The sequence below is a fragment of the Salmo trutta genome, chromosome 36, assembly GCF_901001165.1.
Source record: "Salmo trutta chromosome 36, fSalTru1.1, whole genome shotgun sequence".
NCBI classification, from domain to species: domain Eukaryota; kingdom Metazoa; phylum Chordata; class Actinopteri; order Salmoniformes; family Salmonidae; genus Salmo; species Salmo trutta.
Window position 1 is genome coordinate 29,894,140 of NC_042992.1, and position 18,255 is coordinate 29,912,394.

The window sequence follows — 18,255 nt, forward strand, 5'->3', positions numbered from 1 at the left end:
CCCAGAGTCTGCAACATCACTAAGCAAGGGGCACCACAAAGCAAGCGGCACCATGAAGACCAAGGAGCTCTCCAAACAGGTCAGGGACAAAGTTGTGGAGAAGTACAGATCAGGGTTGGGTTATAAAAAAATATACAAAATGTTGAATAACCCACGGAGCACCATTAAATCCATTATTAAAAAATGGAAAGAATAACAACAAACCTGCCAAGAGTGGGCCGCCCACCAAAACTCACAGACCAGGCAAGGAGGGCATTAACCAGAGAGGCAACAAAGAGACCAAAGATAACCCTGAAGGAGCTGCAAAGCTCCACAGCTGAGATTGGAGTATCTGTCCATAGGACCACTTTAAGCCGTACACTCCACAGAGCAGGGCTTTACGGAAGAGTGACCAGAAAACATAAATTACTTCAAGAAAGAAATAACCAAACATGTTTGGTGTTCACCAAAAGGCATGTGGGAGACTCCCCAAACATATGGAAGAAGGTACTCTGGTCAGATGAGACTAAAATTGAGCTTATTAGCCATTAAGGAAAACGCTATGTCTGGTGCAAACCCAACACCTTTCATCACCCCAAGAACACCCTCCCCACAGTGAAGCATGGTGGTGGCAGCATCATGCTGTGGGGATGTTTTTCATCGGCAGGGACTGGGAAGCTGGTCAGAATTGAAGGAATGATGGATGGAGCTAAATACAGGGAAATTCTTGAGGGAAACCTGTTTCAGTCTTCCAGAGATTTGAGACTGGGACGAAGGTTCACCTTCCAGCAGGACAATGACCCTAAGCATACTGCTAAAGCAACACTTGAGTGGTATAGGGGGAAACATTTAAATGTCTTGGAATGGTCTAGTCAAAGCCCAGACCTCAATCCAATTGAAAATCTGTGGTATGACTTAAAGATTGCTGTACACCAGCGGAACCCATCCAACTTGAAGGAGCTGGAGCAGTTTTGCCTTGAAGGATGGGCAAAAATCCCAGTGGCTAGATGTGCCAAGCTTATAGAGACAAAACCCAAGAGACTTGCAGCTGTAATTGCTGCAAAAGGTGGCTCTACAAAGTATTGACTCTGGGGGGGTGAATAGTTATGCACGCTCAAGTTTTCCGTTTTCTTGTCTTATTTCTTGTTTGTTTCACAATAAATTATATTTTGTATCTTCGAAGTGGTAGGCATGTTGTGTAAATCAAATAATACAAACCCCCCAAAAATATATTTTAATTCCAGGTTGTGAGGCAACAAAATAGGAAAAATGCCAAGGGGGGTGAAAACTTTCAAGCCACTGTATTTGAGTTCTATTCTGCTCATGCATTCTCATTTCCACGCCAATCCCACAAGTGGTGTGTGTGACCAAAGAGCCACGCATACCAGTTCCATGGGATATATTTCAGATACACCGTGGGATTGATTGAAGTATTCCTTGTGCGCCCTGGTTGCCAAGACAGCTCAGATATGGGTGGACGGGGAGTTATCCCAGGCAGGGTGACGGCGGTTTCCAACCCAATAATTGTCCATAGACAGGATCAAGACACCTACGGCGCTGGATTTGAAGAGAAAAGTTGCTTCATGGTAAAACTCCCTGACGTGCACATGTGGAAATTTGTGCTCTCCCCTTGTGAAATCAATGCCTTCATGTTTGACTCCAGCTTTAAGCCAGGGAATATTATCAGCTGGCACAACCTCCAGCACACAATGGCAGGGAATGTGGTGTTAGAGAACATTGTGAAGTGTCATAGTGATAGTGGTGTGACCTGTGTAAAAGGTTAAATCCTTGCTGAATGCCATATGATTTTATCGCCAATGTATTTCTCTTCTTTTATGAAATTATGTTAATTATGTTAATTGTTAATGATTACCGGGGGTTGTTCCGATTATGATTATGACTTTTTAAATTAATTTGAACATGTTTTATCTTGGAACAAAGTATTCTCAGAAAGTATTCACAACCCTTACCTTTTTCCACATTTGGTTGTGTTACAACCTGATTTAAAAATTTGATTAACAAGACAGATAATACATTTCATGGACTAACATTGTAGTTACAATATTAACCTAAATGACAGTGAAAAAAGTAAGCCTATACAGACAAAAAATATTCCAAAACATGCATCATGTTTGCAATAAGGCACTAAATTAATACTTCAAAAAATGTGGCAAAGAAATTACTTTTTTTGTCTTAAATACAAAGCATTGTGTTTGGGGGAAATCCAACAAAACACGTCACTGAATACCACTCTTCATATTTTCAAGCATGGTGGCGGCTGCATCATGTTATTTTATTTTATTTAACCTTTATTTAACTAGGCAAGTCAGTTAAAAACAAATGATTGTTTACAATGATGCCCTCCCCTAACCCGGACACCGCTGAGCCTATTGTGCGCCGCCCTATGGGACTCCCGATCACGGCCAGTTGTGATACAGCCCGGGATCGAACCAGGGTCTGTAGTGACACCTCTAGCACTGAGATGAAATGCCTTAGACTGCTTCTCCAGTCGGGAGCCCATGTTATGGGTATGCTTGTCATTGGCAAGGACTAGGGAGTTTTTTAGGATAAAATGAAAAGGAATAGAGCTAAGCACAGGCAAAGTCCTTGAGGAAAATCTAGTTCAGACTGCTTCATGGCCAAATATACACTGGTTACTTACCAAGACGATATTGAATGTTCCTGAGTGGCCAAGATACAGTTTTGACTTAAAATCGTCTTGAAAATCTATGGCAAGACTTGAAAATGGCTGTCTAGCAATGATCAAAAACCAACTTGACAGAGCTTGAGGAATCATTTTTTTTGCAAAGCACTTGGAGACTTACCCAGAAAGACTCACAGCAGTAATCATTGCCAAAGGTGATTGTAACATGTATTGACTCAGGGGGTTGAATACTTATCTAATCAAAACATATCAATTTTATTTTCCATTCATTTATTTTTGATTTGATTTATTTTTTACTTTGACATTACAGAGTATTATGCATAGACTTACCAGGTGCATACATAGACTTACCAGGTGAAAGCTATAATCCCTTATTGATGTCAATTGTTATAGCCACTTGAATCAGTGTAGATGAAGGGGAGGAGACAAGTTAAAGAGGGATTTTTAAGCCTTGAGACATGGATTGTATGTGTGCCATTCAGAGGGTAAATGGGAAAATCTAAAGATTTCAGTGCCTTTGAACGGGGTACGGTAGTATGTGCCAGGCGCACCGGTTTTAGTGTGTCAAGAACTGCAACGCTGCTGCATTTTTCACGCTCAACAGTTTCCTGTGTGTATCAAGAAAGGTCCACCACCCAAAGAACATCCAGCCAACTTGACAACTATGGGAAGCATTGGAGTCAACATGGGCCAGCATCCCTGTGGAACACTTTTGACACCTTGTAGAGTCCATACCGCGACGAATTGAAGCTGTTCTGAGGGCAAAAGGAGGTGCAACTCAATTTAGGAAGGTGTCCCTAATGTTTTGTACACCTGGATTCTCTTCTCAAAAAAGGAATGTCAAATTCCTTCCATATTGCTTGGTAACACTTTTTACTTTCTAATAAAACAGCTAAATTAGAAATAATAATTGGTGTAAGGGCTTTACTAAGCCCTGTTAAACAATTATTGGATTAACTTTTCATGTTACATAATCACAATCATGTGTGTTTTGTCATAAACATATCACCTCAAAGGCTGATGAAAAAGCCTCAAGGATAACAAAATGACCAAAACCATGCCCATGTAAATATATCAAGTTTTATTTGTACTAACAGGTATTATGCAATAGAAATACTTTGAAAATACAACCCCATCATCTACAGTCCTAAAAGAATATCTGAGCACTTGCCATTAGCAAACATGAAGCATTCTGAGAAATACATCCCTCTAAGAACCAAATTGTTCTTATTACAAAAGTTTACTGTTTTATAATTCTGACTTCAAATCATGAATTATATATCTATTTTTTTACATACAACAATTGATCAAGGTGGATAACTATCATATACAATTCAATAAATAACGTAGTAATAACATCAGATTGGTACTGTTTAACATGGCTTTCTTTCCTTGTGGGCAGCTAAAATAACTTTAAAACACTGCAGAAGCCATTTCTAAGACAGAGATACCCAGTGATTCAGCAAAACACCAAAATAAAACACTGCAAAAAGAAACTAAACACAGACAAACCAAGACCGAACCCACAATCCTCCTCCATGAAGAGTAGTGATTTTCATCAAACTGCACATCTACCTTCTAAGGGACATTTTCTGTTCTCAAACCTCAAAAGTGGCCTTCTGTTCAAGTTCACAACCATTGGTTGTGTCGATCCAACTATATGTATGAAGCACTGCCAATCTGTAAGTTACATAGTGCTTTTCTTTTCCATTCATTCTGGATTCATTTTCAGTTCCAACTGGATCAGATGGCCTGGGACGTGGAATTATCTCAACAGAACACCATTTTCTGAGGTCTGAGAAATGTGTTCCGCATCGTCAGTGTTCCCTAGCGATGGAATCTCTTTCAGTTCAACACGGAGAAGCCAGTCTTTCAACGTTGGGATATCAACTTGAGTGGACATACAGACTTAACGCAACAGAACTAAAATAGAACATACATACTCCATCTAGGTGCTATTCAGAAGCTGTGATGTAGAGGTAAAAAAAGATGGTTAAACTATGAACTCCAGTGGGCGATCGAGATAAGACGAACAACCACCTATATAAACTATAACGTATGATATTTTTATAACTGTATTGTTTGCATTTTGATGGCATTTTAATGTAGGCCTATAGGGAAGGTAGGACATAGGGAAATATTGAACAATATATTTTTTGTTTTTAAATTTGTTTAATAAGATTAGTACAGATTTTCTCAGGGGACGCCACATAGGGCCCGGACCCCAAGTTTGGCAAACACTGTACTAACCTCTCTCTGCTTGCGTCCCCTGTTACTGGCCCAACAGTCTAACCTCGAGGCTACCTGCCGAGGCGACCTGCCGAGGCGACCTGTCGAGGCTACCTGCCGACGTTTACGTGCATTTACCCTCCACTACATCCCAGGTCAGCAGAGTCTAGCATGCTTGTTGTTCATGTAAACATGGCTGGAGATGGCTGGTAAGTCACAAACAGCTGCTTCATTATTGTCGCCCCACATCCTTTGTTATAGTTGTATTTTTTGGGGGACGAAGCACAGCCTGGGGAGCATCGCGCAATGATGTCCGAGGGAAAACTTCTTTGCTGTTTTAATATCACAAACGGACGTGGCTGTTTCACCATTAAGGATTCCAGCTTTAAAGGTAGGTGGTAACTTTGCTTGTGTGAGCTGGCTGACTTGACCAATTCAAACCGTTTCCAAATACCACAAAAAAGCGTCAAAAGCTCAAATAAACAGATGACTAAAGCACTAACACACATTCACAGTAAATACACATACCAATCCGATTACTTCACCATTTTCTAACAATTCTCTGGAGGGCCATAACATGAAAGTTTCAGTCTTTTCTTTTTTTCTCTGACATGGATTTAAAGGGTTTAAAGTTGACATAAAACATCCTGGGGGATCCTGGTTTCCTGCCCTTTAACAACTGATTTAGGATCAGTTATCTAACCCAACCTGACCTCAATCATCACGAGCTAAACAACTGCACCATCTCTAGATCAGTATACTACATAAACATCTAAGCTAGTGGAGGCTGCTGAGGGGAGGAGAGCTCATAATAAGGACTGGAGCAGAGCGAACAGAATGGCATCAAACACATGGAAATCATGTATTTGATGCATTTGATACCATTTCACTTATACTGCTCCAGCCATTACCACGAACCAGTCCATCTCAATTAAGGTGCCACCAACCTCCTGTGATCTAAGCCCAGTGTGTGATGTAGCAGATGGTTCAGTGCATCGCTACTGCCTTCCTGAGAAGTTCTGTCGCTCTGAATGCAGAAATGCCTTGGCCTTTCTGGGTCCGACGTATTGACGGTGCTTGTTGAGTTACAGTGCAGATGGTTGTGAGTTTACACTCCGGTTGGGGAAGAATTTCCACTCTGTCACATCCACATGTTATGGTAACTTCTTTAGTCCGGGTGGATTAGTTAGTTAGTTGTAAACAAAGAGTGTCCCTTGAGACAATTGGGCCCCTAAAGTGAAGAGCTCCTGTAGTCATGGCTTGGTTCCTGTGAGAGACTGCAGGCCTTTCATCTTGCAACAGTGCATTTTGGGAATTCGAGTTTTCAGGGCATGTGGCGTTTTCATGTCCCCTTCCTGAGAGAGGCTGTTGAAGTAGCAGAACAGCCGATCACCTGCAGAGGACAGAGACAAGGAGCAAAATGGAGTCAGATCACACGCTTGTGTGTGTGCGTGTTGCTGAGTGTCCGTTGTCTTTCTGTGAGTGTATTTGTGTGTGTGCAAGTATAACTCCGACCGTGTGTTTCTGAATGTGCAAAAATGTCAGTTTGTGCGAGAGTGCGTGAGTTCATCTTTCGGTGTGTGTCAGTGTGTCCTCACGTCTCACGCGTTACAAAGGCAACAGAAGAAGAAGAAAGTAAAGAGAACAGACAGGCAGGTAGAGAGTGTCCAGGAGGGCCTGCGTGTGGTCATGATTGGCAGGATGTTGACATGCCATATGGAGACGCACGACTGTTTACCCCGAGGGGGACGTCAAGAGGTTTTTATTTGTTGTTTTCCTGTCAGCTCCTCGTACCAAGCAGAGAAAGAGCCGTCTGACACAGACGCCCAAGTATCACTGCCTCGCCTTTAGTGTTTCAAACACTGATTTCTCTTTTGGATTCTCGGAGCTGGGAGCAGAAAGGAGTGGCGAGAGATTTTTTTTAAAGGTCTAAATACCTTTTAGTATTTTGTTATTGACAGGATAGGGGGAATGCAAAGAGAGAGAAAACACATAAAAAAGAAGCACAGACAGTAAGGAGACAGATTATATTTCTATGCATTGAATCCTATCCGATAGCTGAAAGCCAGATAGATAAATTGGGCCAGGGGGCATATAGGGGAGAATTAGCACTCAACCAGACTCTGGCACAGGTGAGGAATTATAAGGGGGAGAACGGTCACAGCAAAACAAAACCCAAACAAGGAAAGTACCATACTTGTTTGGAGGTGTCTGTGGAGGAATGGACTTCATTTTCAAAATGTCCGTTGTACTGCAGTATCCCTGTAGAAACAAGAGACAGAGCAACACTTTAGAACCCCAAGACCTTCACAACCAAAAAACTGAACCTGATAATATAACCATCAGTTAAGGTACTGTTCTATATTTCTAGGGCAATATTCCGTTTGGATTTCGGGGTAATATTGCCTTGGAGTGACATGCAGGGGAAAAAGTGATGGCTTTTCTGCTTGTTCTATTTTTTGGTCTCCCATTGAATTGTGGTCAAATTATAATATACGCCATTTAGCAGACACTTTTATCCAAAGCGACTTACAGTCATGCGTGCATACGTTTTACATATGGGTGGTCACGGGAATCAAACCCACTATCTCAGCTTTGCGAGCACCATGCTCTACCAACTGAGCTACAGAGGACCAATGGTCACTGTGCTGGTGGCCACACACCAATTACATCCCCATAACTGACATCTGATTAATAATGTATAAAACATTTCACAGGTCAGTGTCACAAGCAAATGTGTTTGTTCAAAGTTGAAGGGCAGACATGCATGCAAACACACACACAAAAAAAGCACTTCGTAAAGAAATGTAAATGACTTTTTTTATGGTTTTTCATCATTAGTGTGCGTGTGCAAATCTGTACTCGCACCAGGCCATTCAGCCTATGCTTGCACAAATCCAATTATTTGGAATTTGGGGGAGTGAATGAGTATAGACCAAATCAGAATGTTTATAAACAAAGCTGTCTGGTAGTTCAAGACCAGTCTCTTGCCTCTATTTTTCTAGGTTGATAGCTAGCTAGGTAGTTTACTTCATTTATGAAGGAAATGCTAGCTAGCTAGCTGACCTACATTGCAGCTGACCTGCTACAGTATGTTACAGATAACGAGCCAGCTAGCTCTAATTGCAGTGTTTGATAGGTAGCTAACCTGTTCCATTCATGAAAATAGTGACAATTATCTCACACTATTTTACGTTATCCAATCTTTACACACCGGCACTGTGCAGCGGGGATGTATTATGCAAAAAAAGTAGCTGGCTAGCTAGTTCATTGTGTTTTTCTTCCAGATTTGTATTGAACAGAATTAAGTCATATCGTGATAGCGTGGAAAGAATAGAAGTCAGTGTCAAGGGGCTGTGGGTCAGATTTGAATCCGCGCAGACACAGGTATACATGTGTGCTGGAAGCGGCGACGCCAACCGCTAGAACACCTAAGCCACAAAGTACAGGGCTCATTAGTACATCTGATGTGCCATTAAGATGGCGGGGCGGAGCTTCCTTCAGGGCAGTGGATGGCAACTTTCGTACCAAATCGTGGTGGCGTGCCTCCGACAGCCCTGACCCACCCCCTGGCTGCCTGGGAAGTAGCGCATAAATTACTGCAAATTAAATTGCCGGGCCTCTTTGATGTGCCCTTGGCCAGCGCTCCCGTGTCACATGTCAGGTGTACTCCTCTCGCTCTTTCTCTCTCTCTGTCTGTATATCTCTCTCACTAGGTCACTCTTTCACTGCCTGTTTTTCCCTGTCTTTCCCTGTACTTGCTTGCTGAGCTTCCCCCCGCTGTCACTCCAATTGTGTCAGGTCTCTCTGATGTCCTGGCCATGGAATTTACTGTGTGTGTGTGGACTTGCCACCTCTATCATTCTCTCTTTCTCTCTCTCAGACATGCACACACACACACACACACACACACACCCTTATCCTTGTCACACAGCACTGGGTGCCCCCTGCCCATCTGTGTCACTGTGATCCATGCATGCACATACTGACACACGCACACACACACACACACACACACACACACACACACACGCACACACACACACACACACACACACACACACACACACACACCACCCCAGGACCTACACACAGGTCAACACTAGACAGAGACCTATTCCTTGACTGGTACTATCACCGGCAGAAACATGTCCTTCTGTCGGCCTTGGTAAACATGTTTCCCCAAGCTATTAGCATTCATGCCAAAACACTCATAGAAAAAGAGAAAAGGTGGAGGACAAATATATATAAATATTTTTAAAGGTCACGTTATTAAATGTGACTCAAAGGGCTAAAGAGGACGATGATGATATCTACGACGACAAGCTGCAGGTTAGAGTTGCTACTCTCAAAATGACCTTAGTGTACAGTGTAAAGGACATGGTCAGTTTTGTGAATGTCTGTCTATCTTTCTCTCCCTCTCAGTGTGTCTGTGTACATGCTGAATTATGTAAGGCTGTGGTGAACATTATAAAACCATTTTCACTGCCAATTAATGGACTACATTACCCAACACTCAATCCCTCCTTACCTTGTGGGTCAAGCCTGGGATCTACAAAGCCCCAGTGCTGGTAGAGAGCTGCCAGGTCGTGGGGGTTGTAGTTCTTCAACAGACCCAGGATGCCCATGTCCATCGAGGTGTCTCTGCTGTCCCCAGCAGTCGACTCCCTCTTCCCGTGGCCGAGGAGGGTGGTGGGTGCCAGGTACCCGCTGCTGCCCTGCGCCCCAAACATGTTTGTGACTGACCAAAGGTCTTGACCTTTCAGGGCTGCAGGTGGATCCTGTGGATGGCTGTGCGGGTGTGGATGGGGCTGGGGGTGGAGGTGAGTTCTGTCTGGGGTAAGATGGGGCGCGTGGTCGGCCCTGCCATGGTTCCTGGCGAGAATAAAGCCGAGGCCCTCTTGTGGAAGCAGGCTTCCCTCGGCAGCCGCCCGATAATGTCCGGTTTTGGGGCTGCTTGTCGACTGCTGGGAGAAGCCTTGAATGCTGGTTGAGGCGGTGGTGGTGGCGGCAGGAGCTTTGGGGTGGGCTTTCGTTTTAGATCGGACGCTCTTATTTGCCACCTCCTCCGTATGGGTTGGGCGGCTCGACTTCTTTTTTTGAGGTAGGAGTGACTTCCCACCACCAGGGGGAGACCTTGTGGAGGTACGCGACGCTGACACCATGGCCTGGCTGGTGTTGGGCTGGGAAGTAGTAGTTGTGCTGCTTGTGTGGGTCTTTGGCCTCTTGGTGCCTCCACCTGAAGGTTGTGTGGCGGTGGAACCTGGGGCTTGTGTGCGCTGGGCCCGGGGGACTGAGAGTGCCGGGCAGTCTTTGCCCTCTAGAAAGGGCGGAGGCCCCGTGCGTCGCCCAGCAGCCTTGGGGCCCTTGAAGCCAGTGACGTAGGGGGCCCACTTGGGGGCCAGGGAGCTGCCACTATCCACCCTGTGGGCCACACGCTGGTGGATCCACAGCACCTCCAGGTAATGGGTTGTGTGGGCGCAGAACGGACACTGGTGTCTGACCAGCTTACCCTCAGACGCTGCTGCCACAGGGTTCACACCGCCATCCTCCTCCTGGCCCTCGGGCGGTGCAGACAGGTTGAGGAGGCTGGCGTAGATGATGGCATCCTGAGAGGATTGCCCTTTGACTTTTAGGCTCCTCGACTTCTCCGACTGGCAGCTCGATGCCGCCCTCTCCTCGCCAGGAGGACAGACGTAGGGATTTGTGTAGGGCTGGCTGAGCAGTGTGCTCTTCAGCCGGAGATATTCCACATAACCTGAGGCCTTGGGAGCGCCGTGGCTCGGGTCTTCCATAATAGCTCCCAGTATGTGATGATGTGCATCCCTGACGTCCTTGTGCTGCTTGTGCATGTGGGATGTGAAGGAAGAGGGGTCACTGGTGTGGAAGTCACAGTGCTCGCAGAAGTATGGCTTGGTATCTGTGGATTGCAGAGTACAGGTAGACTAAGCTCATATTGAAAAACAGACATTTTAAGAAAATGAGCTTCAGCAAAGTATGAAGATTTAATAAGTGCTAACATGATTTAACAAACACGTGGATGAGAGAGGAGGACATTGTCATGCTACTCTCCATTAGTCCTTTTTCAGTCATTTACCCTAACAACTAAACTATTTACCATATATGCTAAATTCAACTGTGTTCACATCCAACATACCTTTTAAGGTTTAAGGAAGTCATACAGAATAGTCCAGAAAACATTAATAAACAAATGTCAAGCTATATGAATGGTACCTTCATACCTGAATGGTTATGCTTCATTTAGCAAAGTACCAGACGTAAAGGCCTTTCATATTTCTTTATGTAGGATGAAGGGTGTAATGGGCAATCCATGCCACACGACAGTGCCATAACACCATTTAATTTGCAGTGGCAACCAAAAGGCAACTGCCAAACACACATTTTACCTGTATGAGTACTGCTCCATGGCAACTGAAGACCAGCTTTTAACTGGAAGACTGAACTAAAAGTGCTACAGAATTCATAATTATATCTATCACTTTTGCTTGTCAATGTCATGAGTGCAATTTCAAACATTAAAAGCCTATTACAAACTTCTGAGTTGCTCGATATGGGCATATTTACCATGTACTTACGGTTCTTGGTTAGTACTGTTATCTAGAGGACTCGGAAGGGAACCATTTATTATCCTATCACAGAGTTTAACAGTCAAAGCAGCATCACTTTTCAGACTTTCTTGTCTCCAATAATCAGTTGATGTACAAGAATACAGACAATTAAACCATAACATAAGGACAGGTCCCTGTTTGACATACTTCTCAATCTGCAGTCTACTATGTTAAGTGTGCTACAGCTCGGTAGAGACGTGCCCACATACACAGAGGCGTTTAGTTATGCTAAGATGTGTAAATTGATGAATCAACACATGAGGTGAGGTCTCCCTTTTACCATGTGAAAATAGATTGACCATAACTCAGGACTGAGTAGCAATAGAGACCAAAACAAACATGACTGAATCACTCTGAAAACTATGATTTACATCAAAGAATATAGTATGGGAATGAAATTTGGTATGGTAATGTCTGAACTTTGGGGGATATTCTTTCGTTGTTATTGCTGTAGTGGCAGTCTTTGCCCTCCAAAATGTTCCCTTTTCAATCAGGATTTTAAGTGTGAATACGACCAAGATGCCTTTTGTCATGTCATTTAAAGAAAATCTAATTCTTGTTGCTAATCTAGGTGTTTTTTTGTCTTACCTTCACAGGTTGGGTCCTTGATACTATTCCTCTTTATGGAAGAGGAAGATAGAGAATATTCTTGTCTTGGTGTGCTGGGCTGACTGGCAGAGTTTGATTTAGTGGCTTGCTTGCTGGACTGATGACCATCTTTCACCTTCTTTTTCTGCAATATCCCAAACGTCTCTGGGCTGAGCCCATTCAATAAGGTGCGGCTATTTCTACTGTCACCCTGCTGGTGGGAGATCCCACCGCTGCCACCATTAATGACAACATCCTGGGCCCCTTTCTTCTTCTTGCTTTGGGAGGAGTCCAGCTGCCTCTTCCGCTTCTCCTGTTTCAGAGGCACATACTCGCCCTTCTCCTGGTCAAACGCCACCTCGCCATCCACCAGCCTCTCCTCCCAGCCTAGGCTTTTATCTGTCACCTCCACCACACACCCTCTGGTGACCAACTGCCAGGCCTGGTAACTGCATACCGGGTCCAGCTCGGGGATCCGTCTTCCAAGACTCCCCTCCATAGCTGCCTCTCCAGCCCCGGTTGCCCTGAGGTTAAGGCATTCCAGGAAGCGCCTCTTGGCGGCAGGTGACGGCGAGCTGTTGTCGGGGTCTTGCTGCGGCGGCTTGCTGGGGGTGTGGCTCTGCTTGTGGACCCTCTCGTGCAGCCGGAGGGTCTTGCGGTCGTAGAAGAAGTTGCCGCAGCCGGCACACAGCTCGTAGAGACAGTCATTGTTCACCAGGGACGCCGGCTCCCGGGGGACCCCGTTGAGGGTGGTCTGGGACTCGCTGCTGTCGCCACTCCCACCCCGCAGCTGGCTCTTGGCCCGATGAATCCGCATGTGGCTCTGGAGGAACCAGGCCTGGCGGAAACGCCGGCCGCAGATGCGGCAACCGTGGTCCAGGGAGCCGCGGTGCTTCTTCATGTGGGCCTTGAGGAGCAGGGCCTGGGTGAAGACCTGGCTGCAAGAGCCGCAGGGAAAGGAACCCGCACCGTCCCCATTGTCCACCCAGAAGGTCCCTCCCGGAAGTGAGTCGCCCTCAGTCGTGGTTTGCGGCTCGTCCTCCTTGCCGTCATCCCGGACGACTGCTTCTTCGCCTTTCTTCTTGGAGCTTTTATTTTTTGTCTTGCCGTTGACTTTGTGCTTCTTAGCCGAGGTGCCATTGGCGAGGCTGTCGGCGGAACTATCCAGTTTCTTAGGGTCCCCCTGTGTTTGTCCTTGCTCCCCAACCCCCTCCTCACCGTCCAACTTGCCCAGGCTCCGGCTGAGCAGGCCCAGCTTGTGGCTGCGGATGTGGGCTTTCAGGCTGCCCTTCTGAGCAGCCCGGTGTTCACAGTAGGGACACTTGTAGGGCTTCTCCCCAGTGTGCCTGCGCATGTGCTGGGACAGCGAGCTCAGGAGAGGGAAGCCCCGTCCACAGAGGCCACAGGTGTGGCCAGAGGCCGTCGCATCGTCCTCCTCCTGGTCACTCTCGACAGCGTCGGCCTTGCTTTGGCCCGCCTGCTCCTGCTTCGGCTCCACCTCCATTTCCGGCCCCAGGGCTGTGGTAGCTCAAGTGTCTGTTGATCCCTGATGAAGAAAACTGACCCGTGTGTTCCAAAGTCATAAGGTTCTCATAGTGATTGCGATGGGGGACATGTTTGTAGATGTTGCTTTACTTCTGTTGTTGGAGGGATTGTCTTTAACCGTCATTAAGACTGAAGAGATGATCATTGAAAAACACCTGAAAACACAACAACAAAAAAGGATTAGAAAACATTTAGAATGTAATAATAGGTGATATGATAATCACACAACCAATGCAGTAACTGACATCTGGTAGGCTATATTTTCAACCCAGAGACAGAAAGAACCCAGTTGGCACAGTCACCAGGAGGTCAAGCAGAGAGGAAATGCTATCATGCCGCAGTCATCAACAACAAAGCAACTTTGTTTAAAAGACTAGCCTCTTTAGAATGATGGTTGCTAATAAATAGAAAATACACATCCCGTTCCCTGGTATGCTCCGTTAATAAAATCGTTTTTACCACACCCTAAACACAGTTTGCAATCATTTGAAAGAGCTTCTCCCACTGTTCCCCAGTGCAACGTGTTTAAGTATGAGCATTATTACTCAAAATCCTACTTTCTACATAGTCCGTTTCTCACTGTGTATGTTTCACTGTCACAATGTAAGAGGGTGTTACGTCTGTGCATATTTCAGTTTTATAAATGTAACAGTGTGTGTAAGAAAGAGGAGAGGGAGATAATTTGCATGACACTGATTTTGGAATGGCTATTGTCCCGAACAGGATGATTGACAGTTGTCCTTAAAAGAAGCTTTATACTGAAAGTGTGTGTGTGTGTGTGTGCGCTCGTGTTCTCTGTTCCCCATGCCTTAATTGAGTGTGTTTAGTGAAGCATGAAGAGGTGCATTCAGTCCTGACCAGTCAGGATGAGACCTCAGGGCCAGTCCATTCCAAACCCCATCAATACGCCATTATCAACAAACTACATTTATTTCTCTCCATCTCATACACACACACACACACACACACACACACACACACACACACACAGGCAGACTGAGACTCACACACACATACACACACACTCACACAATCCCAATACTGACAGTGAATGCCAAGGTCACATTGAGAGTGGTAGTAATATGAAGGGAAATGACTAAATGTGCCATCATCAACAAACAGTAGTTAACCTCACTCCTACAAGACACCCTGAGAGAAAAGCAAAGATAAAAAATAATGAAAAGGGGCAGGGGGCGTCAGTATAATCACGAGAATATATGATAAACCTGTTTTCGTAATCAACCTCCAGCACAATAGATACCCTAAAGTCAAATAAAACAAAATGTGTTCCTATATCAAACATCTTCAGAAAAAGTATTATTCATGTCAAAGATAAGTATTTATCTTTGTGAAGGGGCATCGGTTCCAAGCTGTTTTTTATTTTTGTGGATGATATACACACATCCATTACAGCCAAGTAATTGGCAGCAGGGAGGTGGTTTCCAGACCACAGCAGAAGATGTTGGTTTCCTTCTCGAAAACTACAACAGTGAGAAAAGTGCCCAGGCTCTCTTATAGCCAACGCAGGGCAGGCAGCCGCGGGAAAGAAACATCACTGTGTCAGCTGCACCAGAACTGTCACATTTCCTCACGTCTCGCTCTCCACCTATCACCAGGGGGTCCTTGGGGTCCTACGGTGGCCATTGTTGGACAATGGGCCCAGCGCCCTACACATCAGCGCCCTGCAAAAGATGTCTGGGGGTTGGAGGGCAGTGGAGTTGGGGGGGACGATGACAAAAGAGACCGTGTGCGTGCATGTATGTGTGTGTACCTGTGTGCGTGCGTGCATGCGTTCATGTGTGTGAGTCTCAGCATGTGTGTGTGTGTGCGCGCCACTTTGGCCTTTTTTCGCTGTGCGTGCTCTACCAGCGAAATAGAGAAGAAACTGGCATGGGCTCCAGAATGGGAGTTGAGTTAGACGAGTGTGGCGGCAGGTGTTAAGAGGGCAGACGCTGACAGATTAGTGCACAGGCCGAGTGGCACAGTGTCTCTGGGTGGGGGGGACAGGGAGGGGGGTGGTTAGTGGTAATTAAGAGGTTAAGGTGAAGGCCGGGTGATGAGGGGTTAACACAATAGGGGGATGGTGGGATGATGTCAGAGCGAAAGGAGGCAACAGATGGTAGTGGAGGCCATCAGTCCTGTGTGTGTTGGTTCTTCTACCCTTGTGGGGACCTAAAATCCCCAAAAGTCCACACAAGTATCGTAAAACAAGAAGAATTCTCCCTCGTCGGGACATTTCCCACGTCCCCATGAGGACAAAGGCTATTTTAAGCTTAGGGTTTAGGGTTAGGTTTACAATTAGGGTTAGAATTATGGTTAGGGTAAGGGGTTAGGTTTAGGGTTACGGGTTAGAGAAAATAGGATTTTGAATGGAAATACATTTAGGTCCCCACGAGGATAAAAGAACATAACGAGTGTGTGTATGTAGTATTTCCAACTAGGCACTCTTGAGGGAATTGTCAGGTCATGGATCTTAAAAATCCATATAGCAACCTCGACTAGCCTAATTGCTTCATCTTTTTTGAAACTCTCAAATTCAATTCGGCATAGTGCTCCCATCATTTTGGACCAATGAGAACAAGCTACAGAAATGTAAGACAGACATCTAGACATACTTAGAAACTAAACAACTCCACCAAACCTTCCTGAATAGAACACACACACACACTCAAACACCCACAAATACACACACACAAAACAAAAAAGGCTTTCTTTGAGGGGGTTTAAACACATGCTGTGTCATTTAGTGAGAAGGCTTCTGACAGAGTGTGATGTGTGTCCTGACCTCTGACATCTGGCTGTTCCTTTATTAGTCACTGTTCGTATGAATCTCTGTGTTCTTCAAAAGCCCAAACTAAACAGAAATGGGCCTCATACAGAAGACCATGATCTTGAATGATCATTGATTTGTGCAATAGACAACATGCCAATAGAAACTATGGGCAAAAAGTACAATCGGCAGTATTTACAATTCAAAACAAATGTAAGTGTGCCTCTAAAAATCTATTAACTCTATGTTGAACCTTTCAAAGAGGTAAGTTCTATTGAAGATGAGAGGGGCAGTGTTCCCTCAATTGGTCTACATGAAGGAAGGCAACATAGGCTAGGGGTTTCCAACCCTGTACCTGGAGAGCTACCCTCCTGTAGGTTTTCACTCCAACCCTGTCCCTGGAGAGCTACCCTCCTGTAGGTTTTCACTCCAACCCTGTACCTGGAGAGCTACCCTCCTGTAGGTTTTCACTCCAACCCTGTCCCTGGAGAGCTACCCTCCTGTAGGTTTTCACTCCAACCCTGTCCCTGGAGAGCTACCCTCCTGTAGGTTTTCACTCCAACCCTGTCCCTGGAGAGCTACCCTCCTGTAGGTTTTCACTCCAACCCTGTCCCTGGAGAGCTACCCTCCTGTAGGTTTTCACTCCAACCCTGTACCTGGAGAGCTACCCTCCTGTAGGTTTTCACTCCAACCCTGTCCCTGGAGAGCTACCCTCCTGTAGGTTTTCACTCCAACCCTGTCCCTGGAGAGCTACCCTCCTGTAGGTTTTCACTCCAACCCTGTCCCTGGAGAGCTACCCTCCTGTAGGTTTTCACTCCAACCCTGTACCTGGAGAGCCACCCTCCTGTAGGTTTTCACTCCAACCCTGTACCTGGAGAGCCACCCTCCTGTAGGTTTTCACTCCAACCCTGTACCTGGAGAGCCACCCTCCTGTAGGTTTTCACTCCAACCCTGTCCCTGGAGAGCTACCCTCCTGTAGGTTTTCACTCCAACCCTGTCCCTGGAGAGCTACCCTCCTGTAGGTTTTCACTCCAACCCTGTACCTGGAGAGCCACCCTCCTGTAGGTTTTCACTCCAACCCTGTACCTGGAGAGCCACCCTCCTGTAGGTTTTCACTCCAACCCTGTACCTGGAGAGCTACCCTCCTGTAGGTTTTCACTCCAACCCTGTCCCTGGAGAGCTACCCTCCTGTAGGTTTTCACTCCAACCCTGTACCTGGAGAGCTACCCTCCTGTAGGTTTTCACTCCAACCCTGTCCCTGGAGAGCTACCCTCCTGTAGGTTTTCACTCCAACCCTGTACCTGGAAAGCTACCCTCCTGTAGGTTTTCACTCCAACCCTGTCCCTGGAGAGCCACCCTCCTGTAGGTTTTCACTCCAACCCTGTACCTGGAGAGCTACCCTCCTGTAGGTTTTCACTCCAACCCTGTACCTGGAGAGCTACCCTCCTGTAGGTGTTCACTCCAACCCTGTCCCTGGAGAGCTACCCTCCTGTAGGTTTTCACTCCAACCCTGTCCCTGGAGAGCTACCCTCCTGTAGGTTTTCACTCCAACCCTGTCCCTGGAGAGCTACCCTCCTGTAGGTTTTCACTCCAACCCTGTCCCTGGAGAGCTACCCTCCTGTAGGTTTTCACTCCAACCCTGTCCCTGGAGAGCTACCCTCCTGTAGGTTTTCACTCCAACCCTGTCCCTGGAGAGCTACCCTCCTGTAGGTTTTCACTCCAACCCTGTCCCTGGAGAGCTACCCTCCTGTAGGTTTTCACTCCAACCCTAATCTAGCACACCTGATTCTAATAATTACCTGGTTGATAAACTGAATCAGGTTAGTTACAACTGGGGTTGGAGTGAAAAC

At 46.0% G+C, this 18,255-nt stretch overlaps 1 protein-coding gene across 4 annotated transcripts in view; it reads right to left on the minus strand.

The window, feature by feature from the left end:
• Nucleotides 1-3,704: 3,704 nt before the first annotated feature.
• LOC115175813 (zinc finger protein 516) overlaps nucleotides 3,705-18,255 on the minus strand; it is a 36,957-nt gene continuing 22,406 nt past the window's right edge. For all 4 annotated transcript variants that reach the window (XM_029735342.1, XM_029735345.1, XM_029735344.1 and 1 more), the window contains 4 exons: nucleotides 12,091-13,790; nucleotides 9,405-10,793; nucleotides 7,071-7,135; nucleotides 3,705-6,266 (listed from right to left, as the gene is read on the minus strand). In XM_029735342.1, coding sequence (XP_029591202.1) covers nucleotides 6,216-6,266; nucleotides 7,071-7,135; nucleotides 9,405-10,793; nucleotides 12,091-13,594 — 3,009 coding nt within the window. In that variant the 5' untranslated portion in view covers nucleotides 13,595-13,790 and the 3' untranslated portion in view covers nucleotides 3,705-6,215. The remainder of the gene's footprint in view (nucleotides 6,267-7,070; nucleotides 7,136-9,404; nucleotides 10,794-12,090; nucleotides 13,791-18,255) is intronic.